General features: G+C 41.6%; 1 protein-coding gene across 1 annotated transcript in view; it reads right to left on the reverse strand.

The window, feature by feature from the left end:
* plcb1l (phospholipase C beta 1-like) overlaps positions 1–17,892 on the reverse strand; it is a gene marked incomplete at its 5' end in the record, with an annotated part of 116,911 nt that extends 99,019 nt beyond the window's left edge. Inside the window, one exon of the mRNA XM_071527935.1 lies at positions 17,815–17,892. Within this exon, the coding sequence (XP_071384036.1) occupies positions 17,815–17,892 (78 nt within the window). The remainder of the gene's footprint in view (positions 1–17,814) is intronic.
* Positions 17,893–18,256: the final 364 nt, after the last annotated feature.

Consider the following 18,256-nt stretch of genomic DNA (forward strand, 5'->3'; position numbering starts at 1 on the left):
ACGCCCAGAGACAAGCAGAAACACAGACACAGATAAATACATACAACACACTCACTCGCTATCACACACGTACGCACAAGCTACACACACACGTACGCAACTTAGATGTCTAGCCTTGTTGTCTTGATTCAATCGTTACATTTCTGCCAGTTTCCTCGGGGCAGAGCTGCCTCGTATGCACAACGTATCTCTGGGAATTCTTTCTGAATGCTCAATTCGCCACGCCATTGCAGGCTACAGCTTTCACATAAGTGAAATCCTTGGTATTCGAGCAAAATCTAAAAGGTACATTCAACCGTGTCACGTCTTTCTATTGAAGTCTATGGGCTGAGAGTGAGCAGTGTGCTTGTGTGTGCTTGGGCCGCGCCTCTCCATTGAAGGCCTTTGAGAGTCGGCGCCAGTGGCAGGTACAGTAAAGCCTTGGCTCTCATCTTCCACATCACCTCATTTAGACACCTCCTAAGTGCAATCCGTGGACCCTTTGATGTCAGGACAAAGCGGTCGGCTAAAAAAAAAAAAAAAGCATTTTACACTTTATTTCTGCAGGGCAAGTTATCTTTCTTTTCTCTCATTCTGTCTACCTTCTCCAAGCACCTTCCTTTTGTACTCTCTCTGAATTCCTCTCTTTCTCCCTCTATCTCTTTTTATCTCTCTTTTTCCCTTGATCAGCTTGATCAGTGAGTACAACCTGCTCTAGCTCGCATGAAACAATAAATTCAGTGGGAGGACACCAGGGGAGAGTAGAGGACAGTACATTGGCTCTTGCTGGAAAACTGACAACTCTACTTTATATTCCAATATGCTTTACTGCTGCACCTGAGACATGCTGATGAGTTAACTATCATTTGTAGTATGTAGCCAATAAAAGCGTACAACAAGAAGTTTACAAAAGACTACCAATAAATCAACCCTCTCAACCTGCTGCCATTCTGAAGCCTAGTTCCAACTGTTGAAAAAAGCAAGAAAAATCACGCATGTTTATCCAAGAGATATTTAAAGGTTTGGCACAAATATGTGGCTATTATGTGAGTAAAGACAGATGCAAAGACAACGTGGGCTTCAGCATAGCACAATGAGACTGAAAAATGAAGGAAATCTGTCTGAAAGGCTCCATTGCCACCTTGCCTTTAGGTTATCGGCTGATGCGCTGATGAAAACTAATTCCCTCTCTCCCTCTCTTCCTCTCTGTCCCGCTCTAATGGGCTGGGTGTTGTTTCTCTCTCCTCTGCTGTCATGTCACTCTCTCGAGGAAGGCTCTCGGAGAGGAGCTGGTATTTTAAGTATGGCATACTGCTGGGCTTCTTGTCTTGCCTCAGAGCACCTCCAAGCTGTTTAAATTTGATACCTTCTTATCATTTCACCAAATTGAATTGACTTGAGTGGGGAAAGAAAGGCGACTGACCCACATTTGTGACACACTTAGCTGCTGGAGCGGAAATGGAACAAAATAAGAAGAAGAGGTGACTCCAAGGGAAATTCGGGGATGGACAATACAGCGAATCACTTGGCAGGGAACTTTCAAAACTTCACTCTGACACTCCACTTACCAGTCAAAAGGCCACTGTCAACTGAGGAGATAGGTCAGGTCTGCAGTGGAAAATGCATACAGCACTGTGATGACAGTGCACATTGTGTGGATAAAATGCCCCTGTGCAGATGGTAAAGCATTTACAGAGTCGACTCGGTCATGGAGGGTCGCGGTTCAAAATGTAACACCATCTGCTGAGTCTTGTGTCTTTTCTTTTGCTTTATTTTGTTTTGACAGCATTTCTAAGAAACTTTTTTTCTGTGTGTGTGTCTAGATGTTAATACCAACATAATTCTAGATGAGTCCCTCAGTGTGCTGTTAATAAGCCTTCTGAAATAAGCATTTGGAGATGGAGAAACAGCAGATAATTGCTAAAGAATACAAAGGAATTCTGCTTAAAGTGAAAAGCAGCAGGGCAGCATGAAAATCCTGAAACCTCTAATGCCCTTAGACCCTCTTAAGCGCCAGAAGCTCATCTCAGCTAATTGTTATGATTAGTCTGTATCAGAGGAATCCTAATAAAAAGTACACTCTGTATGAGCGAGCTGTCTAAATATAATTCAGGGTTTCTGAGAGTGAACACAAGATATGCAGCCCTTTCTTGCAAATGATTAACTAAGAAGAGAAACTGGTCAAGGGAAAAAGAAGTCACTCTTTGCTCACTGTGATTATCTATAGTTACTATTCCATTGACCGTGATACATCTGTCTCTAGGAAATTGAGTTAAAATCTCTTCTTTCCAGTCGCCCATTTGAGCAATTGGTCATTCGCTTATGTGCAGGAAGCATTGGAGATTGCTAGAAAGTAAAAAAGCCTATAATTGCCTTATTAGCAAATGGGACTTGAGTGTACTCCATTCACTGCCCTGATTCCTCCAGCAATATGAATTAAATCAAAATTATTGAGGTCTTCAATGAATATGGAAATGGCAGTTTCAAACTTTAGTTAAGACTGAAAGAGAGGGAAAGAGAGAGGGAAGAAAAAGAAACAAAGGATCAAAGAGAAAAATGAAAGCAGTGAGATTTCAAGCCCTCTCTATATATTTAGCTCTTAAAAGGGAGTGTTGCATGGTACACAGTTACAAAATGTGCAATGAGAGAAAAAGAAAATAAAGAGTGGAGGAATGGAGAGACGCATCGTCTTGGTCTGTCCTCTTACCTTGAGACATAATGGCCTTCGTCACTATATGATTTCTATTGGCATGCTGAAACTCGCCAGCTTTTTACAGCCTCTCTCAGCATTCCTGAACAGGTAGCTGATAATCCTGTCGACTGCTCATATACTTCAGCAGATTTTTCTATGACTGGCAAGAAAGTAGCACGACAAAGGCAAAGTGTTCTGATAACATTTATTGCCTGCTATGCACTATTTTCATATCTTGCACTGCTGTAAAACATGATGCATTTGTGTCCTTCTACTTTCAGATCTCAAGATTTTATTTGATTTGGTACTCAACTCCATAAACACATTACATTCAAGAATACACCATAAATTATGGATTTACAATCAAAGGTAACTTTGGCTCTGTCATTGACTTTCCCATTCTTCAATACGGAAAGGAATAATTTAAGATGTGTAATTCTGACTTAAAGATTGTTTTAACTTCAGTTCTCTCTGTTCGCAGCAACAGAATAGATGAAAGAGGAGAAGAGAGAGAGAAGATGATTACTGGGATGAACTTCTGACCTACTGTACCCTGCTCAATCGAATTACACATCAAAAGTAAGTGTATCCTTGTATCTAGCCCTGAAAATCAAAACCCAGAACGATCAAGGAAGTACACCTCGTCTGGAGATGAATCCTTGCTTCATTTTGGTTATTTTTTGGTTCTTGGTTTGATTAAAGGTTCTAGTGCAGAATATATAATTTCTACTCCCTCAGTTTTGCCCTCTGTTATTAGATTTTTGGTTGTAAATGTCCCACATCAATTTGACTTTTTATTTGTGATTTTTTTTGTTTTGAAATTGCATATTCCATAATAGAGGTCAATAAATTATTGTGTTTGAATTATTGTGAATTATTTGAATTATAAGTGCGTTTGGATCAGACTGATGAGCCTTGCGTCATGCCGTTTGGTCGCATATTTCAAACACCTCATTCTACTTCATGGATTGGCTACTCAAACTGACAACCAAGCACTTCCCAAAAAAAACTCTGCAGTATTCTTTTGCTTGGAGGGAAAATGGGTTGGATTGAGGAATGTAACTTACAGGCTATTTTTCTGCAGCATTAGCACCGCAACAAACCAACAAACTACATGAGGTTGTGCTCCGTCTAAGCTTCTCCGTCAAAGCCTGGGATGAAGCAGGAAGGAAGTGTGTTCTCTTATTGAGAGCTTGTCTGCAGCGGGACTTCAAAGTATTTTGGCTGAATGCCTTTATTTGAAAGGGCTCCCTGAGGAAAGCAGCCACCTGGCTTGGTACAGTGATGGCAGTCAAATCACGGCAGCGGGGGGTTTTTGAGTACTTAGCAGCATCAAAAAACAAGCTGCATGGATTGGATTGTCATGGCAACTAGGCTGGGTTAGCATTTGAAGTGGAGGGAAGGGAAAGGGAGCGGGAGAAGGAAAGAGAGAGAGAGGGAGAGTGTGTGTGTGTGTGAGAGAGAGAGAGAGAGAGAGGAAGAGACACTCAGTCCCTCTGTCTGTATACCTGTTGACTCATAACAGTCCTCACCAATTCTAAATGTCAGTTCACTAGTAGCATTGGTGTGTAAATGTCTAAGCTATAAATTTTCTATTGTAATTGATTCAGCATAACTAAAATCAATCCAGCAAATCACTGGCTGAAAGAGATTTAATTGATGACCGCATATGCACTTATGACCTGTGATACTAATACTGCCTCTTGCTCAGAGATCTCTGGGATCTATAAACTACTGTAACCTTTGATTTCTGACCCCAGCGCCAAAATGTCAAATTCAACCCACAAACCAGAGCTCAGGCCAATTTCTCGACTGTTCAACAGATGAGGCAGGCTGATCTCCATATTTTATAGATTATTGGCCAGAACAGTTAATGTCCACCCTTCATTTCCTTGTGAAATACATTAGTGAGTCAAGTGATATAATTCACAGAGGTGTTAATGAGAGCGCAATTAATGCAATTTCATTGGAAAGTTCTTTCTGATAACCTTGATTTGACATCATGCACTCTATGCTGACGCTTATGCACAACATGCAGCCTTTGTCTGGTCAGCTTGGTGGCGTTGTCAGACCGGCGAGGACAAAAAAAATAACAGACAAAAGTTGACACTGACTGATTCAGCATGAGCTGAGATGCAGAGCTAAACCAACAGCAAGCTCAGTTCTGTCTCAGCCATGCAAATATCTAACTGACAGTTAGAACAGTAACCGCCCTCCGCTGCACATTTAAATCTATTCAAATCATGGACTGCATGTCAGGATGACAAGTCAAAACAACTGAATGACTAATGCTGCTGTCTAGGGGCCTATAGGCTTGAAAACCATGCTGCTGACATTTCATGGTAAAGGTTCAAACAGAGCTCATGTTTGGCTCGGCTCCTTTACTGCCTGTGATAACATTACTCCCAGTTGCCTAGGATGATAATCTAAGATAGATGGCATATATGAATATCTGCAAGTTCATTTGTATTCCTTGCACGCAGCAAGGTATCAGAAAAAGCAGCATGTGCATTAGCCATTTCACCAACAGTTGTTAAAATGAAATTGCAGCAACTGTCATTTCAAGCAAACAAAGACATCACTGGTGGGTATTGAATTTGGCTACTCTTATCAAATGACGCCAGACCATAGGCATACTCGGCAGGGGGGACGGGGGGGACGTGTCCCCCACAATGTCCAAAGTAGGCAAAATTGTCCCCCCCAATAAAATTGACGGTTCACATGCGGCGTCTTTTCCGCACGCAAATCCATTATTTTCAATGTGGACGCGCTGCAGAAGCACTGAAGTGAGAGCGGCGCGGTCGTGGTGTGCACGTGTTGTGAGGCGTCTTTTTTTTCCAGACATGACTATGGAGTCCTGAGATAAAAATAGCTCAACTTTTTGGAACGCCAAAAGCGCATGATGTCACATAGCCTGAAAGCCTGAAATAAGCCCTGAATCGCTTGAATCGCCTTGAAAATTCATACGCCACGTCATCATTCATTCAGTTTGTTTGTGATACGGGACATTCACTATCGAAACCACGTCATCAATCACCAAGCATGCCAATCATATCTCAACCTCATCCCAAACTGGACCCTGCCTTGTGTTTGATACCTCCAGCATTTGGACTAGTCATAATGTAAAAAAACATATCTTAAATTAGAATTTTGACTAGTCACAATGTAATTAGAGATATCTTAAATTAGCATTTTGACTAGACATAATGTAATGAAAGATATCTTAAGCCAGGTGGTCGTAGTCAGTAGTGGCAAGCAACAACACTGCTGCTGCTGCTACTACTACAGCTGCTGCAGCAGTATAGGCCTAGTAGAAGTAGTTATAGTAGTTCAGATATCTGAAATATCATAAATTAGCATTTTGGCTAGTCATAATCTAATGAGAGATATTGTAAATTAGCATTTAACAGTACTGCTGCAGCAGCAGCGGCAGCACCCAGCACGTTCCCTGGAGCCCCTGATAAAGCTCTTACTGTGGACTTTGACAAGGGCTTAGAACCCTACAAGATAAGATAAGATAAGATAAGATAAGATAAGATAAGATAGCATTAATATCCTAGAGGAAATTCAGGGAAGCCGTTTGGACTGGCTTGCAGGCGAACCGTGTCTCTTCGTACCAACCACCAGCTCTTCAACAAACTGCCATCGTGAAGGCATGTTCTGACTGGTGGAGGAGAAACATCGGGCCAAGCTGCCGATTGAATGTCAAAAGTGAGTTTGGATTATCTGAAATGATATTTGCCTAATGTGTAGAACTTTATTTCTATTTGGAGTAGGCTTGTAGATGCATGCATTTACAAGTCAAACTTTTCAAGACTAATTTATGTAAAATAAGTCAAAATTTATGTGCAATTGGATGTCACATGCTTCTTAGGTGTGTGTGTGTGTGTGTGTGTGTGTGTGTGTGTGTGTGTGTGTGTGTGTGTGTGGCTGTGTGAGAGATATAGGCCTAAATGCTGTCTAACAGCCTTGAAGCATAAACACACTGCCAAGCCTCCAGCCAGTCCAGCTGCACCAGGATACGGGAAATTCACGTCACTATCGAAACCACATATGTCATCAATCACCAAGCATGCCAATCATATCCCAACCTCATCCAAAACTGGACTCTGCCTTGTGTTTGATACCTCTGAACCCAGTGAGTGGGCATCAAATTCACAAGCAAAATTCAAGTTGTAAAATTAAAGCCATTAAACTGCAAGGGACGGTAGCATTAGAACCCAGCTGTAAAAATAATCCGTTCACTCCATCTCTGTACATGGGATCATTGCTATCATGGTGTTATCCACTGTCTAATGTCATGTCTAGCCAGGACTGCGGCAAAGAAAAAGAATAGAATAAAAAAAGCTTTGAAAGGAAAACTTGAAAAACACAGGAACTGGTCCCATGTCATTGTGATGGGCATGGTCAGCATTCACAGACCTGAAAGACTTGCATCTTGACTTGCAATTATGAAGACTTACAGTAAGACTTGACTTGCGACTTGCCCTGAAAGACGTGTGACTTGACTTGAGACTTATCTCAAGTGACTTGAGACTAGACTTGGACTTGTCTTGACTGACTTGACACTTGACTTGGACTTGCCTTGATTGACTTGAAACTTGACTTGGACTTGCACCAAAAGACTTAAAAACAGCTCTGCTGTCTAATAGCTGGACCATAAACACCTGCAGCCACACACTAATGGTGACTGCTGTTTGAATAGATGCATCACTTCAATAACATTTAACACATACACACACACACACACACGCGCACACACAATGTTATGGAACCTGTGGGGTGGGAATAATAAACTCTGCTGAATAATTTGAATTGTATCAGTCTCAAGTTCTCATTAATTATCTTCTGGATTATATTGTAATGTGCTTGCTCTCATGTGACTTAGGCCTACATGTATCAATAGTTTGTCACTTAGCATTTTCCTTTTTTGGTGAAGGTGATTTAGTCTATCTTTTACTGTATTCAAGAAAGCTCAACAGTGATGCCAAAGTCTGTAGAATTGGAGTAAGTGCACTTAAAATTAGTAAAATTTTCTGGGGGAGGGCCCCCAGCCCCCCGACCTTCAGCTGGTCCCCCCCAATGTTTTAGACACAATTACGCCACTGCGCCAGAGCATTGTATCTTATTATTGCAGCAAAACCAATACATGTTAAATGGGGAGATAATAATGAAGGTGGAAGAGGCATATCAAAGACAGTAATGAGAGACTCTGCTGAGAGAGAAAGACAGAAAAAGAGACTGCGAGAGAGACAGACAGAAATTGAGGAAAAGAGGGAGAGAGAGAAGAAGACTTTTTAGCTGACTGCAGTCTATTGAGCAGAGATAAAGTCAATTTGCCTGCTCCACCATCAACCATACGTCTCAATGCTCCACATCAAAATTTCATTGAGTCCTTTCTTTGGCACCGGAAAAGCATCCATAAATATTTGACGTTAAAACTGGAAAGGTTTTTTGACAATGTTCAAGCGAGTGGAACAAGACAGCTAAACAGAAAGGCAGTATAATTATTTGAGTAGTCCTCATCCAAGGTAAGTCTCTCTCTCTCTTCATTCTGTCTCCTGCTCTCTCTGTCTCTCTCTCTTTCTCTACACCAGTGACTGTGTGCAACACCTCTGTCATGCAAATACTGAGTACCTGGTGTCAAACTGCATTCTGTGTGAACTGTGTCAGATGAAAGGAGTCAACATAATAGAGATCATTTTTGAATAATGAGCCCAGAAATAGGCCAGCATAAATGTTATAAATACCTAGACCCATGAGACAACGATAAGCTTAATCATCCTCTTCACTCTGCTGTCGTACTTTAACCAGGCAGTCAGACAGAGCACCTTTGATTAGGCCAACGCAGCCTGTTTTCTAATGGCAGCGGCAGTGTGACACTGTGTCATATAAAAGCTCATTATATTATCAGATATCTTGATATAAGCTCATTAGAACATCTATGAGAAGGGTTAGGAGGGTTAGCTTCAAACTTAGACTTTTTACAGATGGCTGATTCCCTGCTTAAAACTGTAATCGGTAAAGTAATCCACAGTATTAGTCCAATGCAGTCCTATTTGCTTCAGTTACTATTATCTTTCTCTATAATACTGAGTCAAACATACATTCCATTCCAATTTACAAGATCTAATAGTGTTATTATTGTCATCTACAGTCAGTTCACCAATATTTTACGGTGTGTAAAATGCTGTTTGTGTCTATCATTTTAAAATGTACAATAGCACTGAAAGATATTGACTATTGACTTGATATCGAATTGCGATTATTTGACAGAATATTGCAATTGCGATTTTTTCTACACTGTTTTTTTTTTTTAAACCTTTATTTTAGGATTTTCAATATAAGACAAATACCGAGTACATCACTCGAGCAACTCAGCCACGATTATCTTCACAAATACAAAAAAGAAAAAAAAAAAAAGAAAAAACAGATCACAGGACTTCATCATTACTAGTAAAATAAAATACATATACACAACGATAGAGGGCACACAATTACATCGTCAGTCCACTACCCTTGAGGTACTCTAGTACAGGGCTCCAAATTCTGACAAATATTCGAGTCTTGTTCTTATTAGAGAACCTTAACCTTTCTAAGTATAACACATTCATCAACTCTCCTATCCACATATATTTTGGTGCGTAGTCTGACTTATAAGTAGAATAAGTTTTCTTGCTAAAACCATACCAAATGAAATGGCCTGAGTTTCATACTTGTTTGCCATAGGTAACACACTCGTGGCAATTTCTAATTTTTTTAGAACTTGAAAATTGTTTAAAGAAAAGTGATTTTGTTAAAAGAAAATAGATGTCAGTATATGCAGGATTTACTGAGTTTGAGTATGATGAAAAGTTTTCACCAATATTGTACTTGATTCATAGACCAAAGATTACCTAGAGCTCTAAAACACCTTGTTCAGAAATCCACTTTGGACGCTCCTCGCTCTCAAGCAATTAATTGCAGTCTGCAATTTGGAAATTGCTTGAGTTAATATTCTGATTTTGATTATTTTTTTCCCGATTAATTGTTCAGCTCTAATGTACAATGCCATTTTCCTTTTTAAGTGTGTCTGAGTGATCAAACTCCTCTTTGTCCAGAGGCGTCGGCCTCTGCACCCGAAGGAGGAAGTATATCCCTAAATCTCATTAACGATTCTGGACCGGTCACAACTGTTATCCCTCAGTTGCTGCGGCATCATCGGCGCAATTTACAAGCCGTGTGATTGGTTAAGCTTATCACTCGGCCCAGGGTGTCTTAGCTCCTCTCCTGAGCTGCCCAGTCAGAGCTGGTTGCCATCGTTAAGTCACCTCGTTCACACACTCTTCACATTCACACTGCACTGGGCTGGCACCTCGACTGGAGCCTTTATTCAGCCAAAGTCACAGTGGGCTTTAGACGGACAACAAGCCCTCTTTCCGGATCTGTAACTCCGCATTTTGTGAATGGGCTCCAGTTGTTGTTTTGGAGAGGAAATGAACAGAACCGTGTCCCTCCTCCTCGAAGTTAGAGTGTGTGTGCATGTGTGTATATGTTTACACAGACCAGCACAGTGCAGTGGAAAACAAGTCCTAATCGGAATTCACAGGGAGGAACAGGGCTAAGTGAAGCGCAAACAAAGCCTTCTGAAGTCACCCAGGAACTGTTAATCTAAAAGAGTTTGGCGACACTTTTCTTCTTTAAACACTTTTTCCCCTTTTGACTCTCAGTTGTGATAAAGTGCGACTCCGTCTACAGCGGAAGTGCAGACAGATATAGGCCATCTCTTCTCTGCTTGCAATTCTGGTCAACAAAACCGACGGGTCAACAGTTTAAATTCTCAAATTTAAGGATGGGTGCTGTGGGCCAGATTGTTGTTTATTTCACCGTATAAGAAATGGAAGATGGAAACAAAAAAACACAATCTTGTCTTTGCACTATAATCTCCTTTTCCACTACATTTTTATTGTAGGCTTGCAAAAGATACAAATGCGATGGAAACAAACAGATGATGACTTAAATTTCCAAACCAAATCCTGACTTGTGTCAGCGCCCACCTCTCTGGCTGCCAAACAGCAGACATGAAGTCTGATTGAAGAATAGCTGCATAGAGAGGCTGCATTACATTTCACTGTGGAAACCTTTGCTGTTACCAAATAACATGGCATGAAGTGACTGATTGATTGAGCTGTCATATTGTTGGAGTGCTGCAGTGAGAAAGGTGACAACAGTTTATGTCCAGCCCCTGATAACCAATAAATAACACCCATAAAAATACAGCAACACCTGAGGCCGATATCAATAACCCTGACCTTTTACTGTGCAGCCTTACTTCCATGCAGTGTCTGTTGCTTTGCCTAACCCTCCCTTGGTGACAGTGACTAGGTAATAACAATTATTGTCTGAGAACCTTATCTGATTAAGTTTAGCCTGTCTGGAAAGGTGTGACAGCGATTTTACACAGCTTTCCTGGGTAACCATCCTAGTCAAATGTGTTTTGTTTTTTTATGTGGGATACTCACAGATAATCTGGCATCTCAGTATTTTGAGCCAGAACATGCTGATTATTGGCAGTTTAGCATTTATCTTTTTGACTATTGCCTATTCAAATCTGTTTTGAGGCCACACAATATAAAATTTAATTCCAATTTTGGGACACCTGTACAGCAGCACAACAATTTGATTTTAGTGCAGGTAATTACTCAGTGAGCAGCTATGAGTGTGTCAGTCACATGTCAAGTTCAATCTCTAGCAAGCAACTCTAGCAATGTTAAAACTGTTCAGAATGACCTCTTCAATTACTGATGTTGTAAAGGTAACTATGGTTACCTTTACACGTGTCATTACAAATAAAATTTTACTATCCACTTATGCCAGGGAACATTACCTGGGAGGTCTGGATCCCAAGTCTGAAGTCTGATTTTGTGCAGATTGTAAACCAAACCACATCAGAAATTGTCACTCTCGCACTGTGATCTGAATTCTTCGGGTCATAATGTGCATTTTAAACAATTCAAAGAGCGGGAGAGGAAGAAAATGAAACAGATATTAGACATGGATTAGATCAGAGGCACAGGAGACATGCAACAAATACATTTGTAGCCAAATGTGGATGCCCGAAGATATGTTTTTTCTTTTTTTTTTATAACATCGTGTTTTTATGAGCAAATCCCAAAAATCGAATTGAAATGGCAGGTGTAACTGTAGCCTATCATTTTTCTGATGACCCAAGGTCAAACTCATATCATCTGAGAGGGATTATGCCTGTAATATTTTCTGGACTCAATATTTTGCTGGCACTTCTCAGTTCTATGTGTTGGCTGCTAACACAGTCATTAATAACACGGTGAACAAAGGGCAGCTCTCACTGGGCAGCAGCTAAATCATAGGCAGTGGTAATGCCTAATTGATATTCAGCAATATAAAGGTATAAGAGCAATTGACTGATCAAGGGCTAAGCCATATGTAAGAATGATGAACAGCAGAAGATGAACTGCTTCGACATACTGAGAAAGAAACACAAGTGACTCTGAATAAAATAATGTTATTCTACTGCAATAAGGGAAAAGTCACAGCCGCAGTGTTTGACTGACAAAGTTTCCAGCCCCCTCATTATTCCTCAGTCACGCATGTTAGTTCTTACTGGTTGACTATAGCGCTGGCCACCACTCTGTTAACAATGACAGGTAATCATGGTAATTATTCAGCAGCAAAGGTCCAATCTCCAAAAAGCCAATCAAAATGAAATGTCATTTTAAATTATGTCACCAAAATGCTAATGTGCCATGAAATAGACTCATTAAGCGAATGAACTGATACCACACCACAGCTGACCAGGGAAAGGGGAAGTAAACCAAGTCACTGTCTTCATCATCTTATTTATTATTATCTCCTCCTTCTTCTACTTCTTCTTCATCTTCTTCTTCTCTTCTCTCTCTGTCTCTCTCACTCACTCACTCGCTCTCTCTCTCTCTCATTCATTCTCTTTCTCTCTATATCAGTACAGATGAAATAGGGCCCAGGGTGTGCCAGGCCATAACTTGGCACAGGTCACATTTCACTTTCGGTAGATTGGCTGAAGATTTATGCTGTGTGTCTCACTCCCATAGTGCTGACTGAGGTGGAGGAGCAGCAGCCGTCTCGGTAATCACAGAAAACTGCTGTGTTGGGGGGAAACAGACGTGTGAACTCTGCTATGACAGCGAGGAGAGAAGAAGGTGCGAGCTTGTGTATCTAAGTGTGTTTCGGGTTTGAACTGGGAACAGAAAACACCCGTACTCATGCTGAGAATTCAGTTGATTCAGGCTCATTCAGAAATGTCCCTCACACACCAAGGAGTTGGTGACTACATGAGTCTGGTTTTGACCCGGGGTGAACTGTCTTTCACCTCTGTAACATCATTCAATGCCATATGTATTGGGAGTGCTCCTCCAATGAATGCCAGTGAAACATAAGTCTCCCGAGAGAAAGCATTTGCTCTCTCATTACAACCACAGCCTGCTTCAGAAAACACACACACACAGACACACACACACACAGAAAACAATGATATCAGTTTTAAAGCGGGCTATATTCTCCAGAATATGAGCGGGGGACGAAAGAGAATGTGACATTTCCAAGGTGTGTGCTGTCGCATGGCAACCATAGCAACTAAACCAAAAGGCTGTTAATTTGACTGAGTCAGTCCACCTCTCAGCTTTACATGGCTCCTCCCCCTTGGAACCAGGCTCAACCAACAGGGGCAAACATTATTTTTAACCCCCTAAAGAAAGCACCTGTTGCTGTTTGGACAGTACAGGAATTTTGTGTGTGTGTGTGTGTGTGTGTGTGTGTTTGTGTGTGTGTATGTGGTGTGTGTATGTGGCGTGTGTTTGTGAGTGGGGGGGCTGGTGGGTGGGTGTGTGTGTTCCGCATGCATGTGTGCATTTGCATGTGTGTTTGTTTATCAAACTGCAAAGTCACTGTCAGCATAACATATATGTATGTAAATATTATGGTCAAAGCTAGCTGGGTCTCGATGATACCTCAGACAGGTTTCTGGTTACCATGGTGCTGGAGCTGGGATATGTAAAGTAGTCAACCACAGTGGAAGGTGGAGACGGCGACTTGGTGACTTATGTCATTATTATAGTGGATAATGGCACACTGGTGATTTCAACAACCTGACACTTAAAATAGGACCTGGACAAATTTGCCAAACCGTCACAACCACAAGTCAGCAGTGGCAGTGCGATTGCTTATTTTAAAGTTAATGACGGTCTGCAACACATAGGGGGATTTTTGAACAAGGAATCTATGAAGAGTCCTTGTTTTTGAACATATTCTACTATTCTAGGAAAGCACCTGCACCCTTTTGAATTATGAGATGGTGGTTGTTAGGTCGAGTTAGCATACCTGACAATTCTGAGTTGTGAAAAGCCGGTAGGTTTGTGCCAATTTTTCTCGAGCAAATTACAGAAAACAATTGGAATGCAATCAAAACCAAACTCAACACAATAGCAGAGAAGGAAATAAAGTGAGTGTCGGAAGATATGTAGCTGGAACATTGTCAAACGCTGATAACTTTTGCTGATTCACAGTGACAGTTGTGGACTATTAATTTTCTACATTTTATGACTCAGTTGGTACTGTATTTCTAAGGTAGGGTGGGGATTTGTTAACATAAGAGCATGTTGCTCACTGCTTGACTATTCATTTACAATAAGTCAACGCACACTGCTGTTTTACTACTGATGTTATTGTTATTGATGTTGTCATGGTCACCAATCATCATCGTCATTATGACTGTCAAATCTCTCTTACTCCAAGTGTGTGTGTGCGTTTGTGTGTGTGTGTGTGTGTGTGTGTGTGCACGTGCATGTGTACTCAGTGGGCTTTTGCTGTGAGGGAGAGCGCATGCAGAGACGCATAAAGCCGGCCAAATGGACTCTGAGACAAACACATACAAACACGGGAGAATTATGACCGCACGAGTTTACATACCAGTCCCTGTTTAAAAATACATCACTGTGCAGAAATGGAGACATGTCGGCTCGCATTAGAACCCCCATAGTTTGCACCTGTTTTTATCCACAGAAGAAAAGGACAGAACAAGTCATAAAAGAAAAAAAAACCACCCGGTCGCTGCGGTGGTTGAGCTGTTTAGTGCTGTTGCCTGGAATTGCATCGGCTTGAATCCAGGTTCAAGCAGATACCCTTACACTCTCCCATGCTCTGGATCCTGTCTCTGTTTCCTAATTGAAAAAAACAAAAACCCTGCTATACTAAAAAAACGACTCTATTAACTATCTTCAACTGGAGCGGCCCGGTTCAAGCCCCCGTGTCGGCAAGCAAAAAATAAAATTTCCCTATGAGGATCAACAAAAGTATCTCATTACATCGAGGTGGTATGTCAGCTCCACTGTCGGCATGACTTAAATACAACAAAGGCATCGCGATTAAACTGGGAAAATCCTTGAGCCTTGAGTCATCGACTGAAAAGACTAAAAAAGACAGAAAGAACAGAAAGAACATCACAGCTGAAAAGAACCGGCACCGAGTTTTTTGGTGATCTGAAAACTCAGCTCAGCATTGCTTTCCTGACCCTGAAACACGGCCAAAAACCACTTGTAGGATCAGAGACTGACAGAACGAGATAGGAAAGACAAAGCTTGGGATAAACAGCAATCCCCGACCCATTTCTCTGTCACACACACACACACACACACACACGGACCCACACATGAAAAATAGGCACATTGTGGGGTGTTTTTTGTTTTTGAATAAAAAAGTGTATTTTGATCGAACTTTTTTCTGACATGAAACGAGTCTCCTGTAAAGTTCGATGCGCCGGCGTTCATGGCGTTTGGTCCCAAAGAGTCTGAAGGTCTGGATATAAACTCTATCCATCTATGACAGGGTGGGTTTGAAACTTACTGCCGTGGGCATACTCAGTACCGTTCTGCTGTGCTTCTGAAGAATCTGAAGAATGCTTTTACTCTGCAGGCCATCAGGCTGGGTCTCACGCAAACACACACACATACACACACACACACATACACACACACACACACACTGGACAGAGCGCCGTAGCTTGTTTAAAGTTGTCTGTTGAACAGATGTGTGATACCATCATGAGTAAAGGTGGTGCAAAAACACGAGACATGACATGTATACTAAAATAAACACACACGCACACACTTTTGTGTTCACTGTGGCTCAGAGGAATAAGGTAGAATCCTTTATTTATGTCCTAATAGAGTTTTGTGCTGGCTGTGCTTGGTATCAATTTGAGTTATTAGGTGTGCGGCAGGACTGCTCTCAGTGCTCAGACACAACAGACACACACACACACACATATGAGCACACACACCAACACACAAACACACACACAAAAGCCTCATCATTCAAAACCATCGCCTTATGACAGAAGCACAGGAAATAATGATGAATTGATGTCAGAGAGCTGCTCTCAATTCTCTTAGCGGAGAATCACACTCAGTGCTTGTTATCTCAAAACACAGACCACATACACACACACACACACATACACAAGTAAAGCCAACATCAAGTGGTCCTCTCTCTCTCTCTCTCTCTCTCTCTCTCTCTCTCTCTCTCTCTTCAAAAATGTCAGTCTTTTCCTCAATAATTGGTTAATGGTAAAACCTTTCTGCCAATACTGTATTCATTTCCTGTACATTGGAGGCCAGAGGTGATAGGATCCTTTCTCTGTTACCTAACAGCAGTAGCGGTAATCTCACATTCATTACGTGTGTGTGTGTGTGTGTGTGTGTGTGTGTAGAGGTAAAGTCTCGGTCAGCACTCCTGTCCATGCTCTGCTCTGGCAGTGAAATACCTCCATCTGGCCAAACACAAAATCAATGGCACTACCATGCCAGCTATTAATTAGTCTAACTCTGACTGCCGCTGCTGATGCAGTTACAGACACACAGGCACCCACATATACACACAACACACACACACACAACCGGTCGCGCACACACACACACAAACAGGAAGCCTCTTCGTCTTCCCTGTCTAACTGGTTTTGTGAGGGAAGAGCAGGTTAGTTTCTACGAGGAATTGTTTTTTTTGGAATTGGATTTTAATGAATAGAGACACTGGATAGCAAAGCTGCACATAAGAAGCCAACAAACCTCAACCCAACCGAAGTGTAATAATACTTGCTGTGTCCCTTTAATTGTGCACACAGTCTCAAGGTTACAATGAGAGCAAGTCGTACACTTGGTAAGGTTATTGGATCCGATAACATCTATTATCTAGTATTTCACAGCCTTGTTCCTTGTTCTCAATAAAGTCTTTGCTATAACTGGGGAGAAAAAAAAGCACAATACACTATGGAATATTCTCACAGGTGTCAGGTTAAGGACTGCAGGTGAAGTAGTTCAGATTTCTCTCCCTTTTCCAGCACTGCACATTCATTGGCCGAAATCAAAATGGGTAGAAGGAACCTTCCCTCCTGGCGTCCTGTGGTAATTTCAACTGGAACGACTAACATGGCCGCCGTAGAATTTTTACAGTGTTGCCATGGCGATGTGTATCCGATCATGTGTTGACAGCGCATGAGAAACTTGGATAGTTTGCAGCAACTGCCTGTGAAATGCGGGGCCAAATGATGCCTTCGCCATGGTAACACACCAGCATTCCGAGCGCGAGGCGCTGCGCTTCCATGACAACACTATTAAAATACTATAAAACTTAGTTCTCCGCCACTTTATCATTTGGGTGTTATCACCCAAATGATGAGGCAAGAACATAGAATCTACATCTTCCACTGACAATTTCTCCCATTCATACAGAACAGAATGAGAAAGACAGACAGTTTTCACTTTCACTACAGATAAAACCAGCTGAGCTCTTTGTTTCTGTTTGTGGTTTTAGTGTTAGGCATAAGATCCCCAGCGAGATTAGGGTTTTTATTAACCTTTAGAGTTTTAACTGGTGGACACTTTTACCCAAACCTCCTTACACTGCTATGAGGGTTTTTATTCTCTTAGCCCTAGTAGTGTTGCTGCCAAACTCTCCTCACTGAGCTCCAACAAGACTGGCACAGTAAGAGTTAAAGGTCAGGACTGTAGCCGGTGTTTCAAATGAATATTACAAGTGCAGGCTCTGCGGCTCAGCCAGACAGTAGCAGCAGAGAGAGTGCGAGGTCTCGGTCTTACCTTGTTCTGGTCAGTCCAATACAGGAAGTAACCTTTGGGGTCGACTGTTAGAGTCACCGGGGTAACAGTGGTCGAATCCTGGAGGAAAACAAAAGAAAAAGACATCTGGAGTCAATGTGTGTGTCTGTGTGTATGTCTGTGTATGTATCTAGTGTTTGAGTCTGTGTTTTTACATGTGTGCATGCTTTTGTGTGTGTGGGAGAGTGTATTTCTTTCAAAACATGTGCTATGGTTATGCAAACCATTAATAGATTCTCTTAACTGTTAAAATAACATTAAAAGTGCTGTTTACGTCACATGTGGGACACAATCCTTTCTGACACATGACCTAGTGTCCTTTGCCCACTTTGAACTGCCCTCACCACAAATAACCTAGGAACCTGTGAGAAACACTGATGTGTGTGTGTGTGTGTGTATGTGCATAATGGGTACGAGTGTGTTT

Source organism: Centroberyx affinis, unplaced genomic scaffold, assembly GCF_046629955.1.
Source record: "Centroberyx affinis isolate AG114_WGS23_722 - 3 ecotype Tasmania unplaced genomic scaffold, CSIRO-AGI_Caff_v1 ptg001590l_1, whole genome shotgun sequence".
In the NCBI taxonomy this organism is placed as follows: domain Eukaryota; kingdom Metazoa; phylum Chordata; class Actinopteri; order Beryciformes; family Berycidae; genus Centroberyx; species Centroberyx affinis.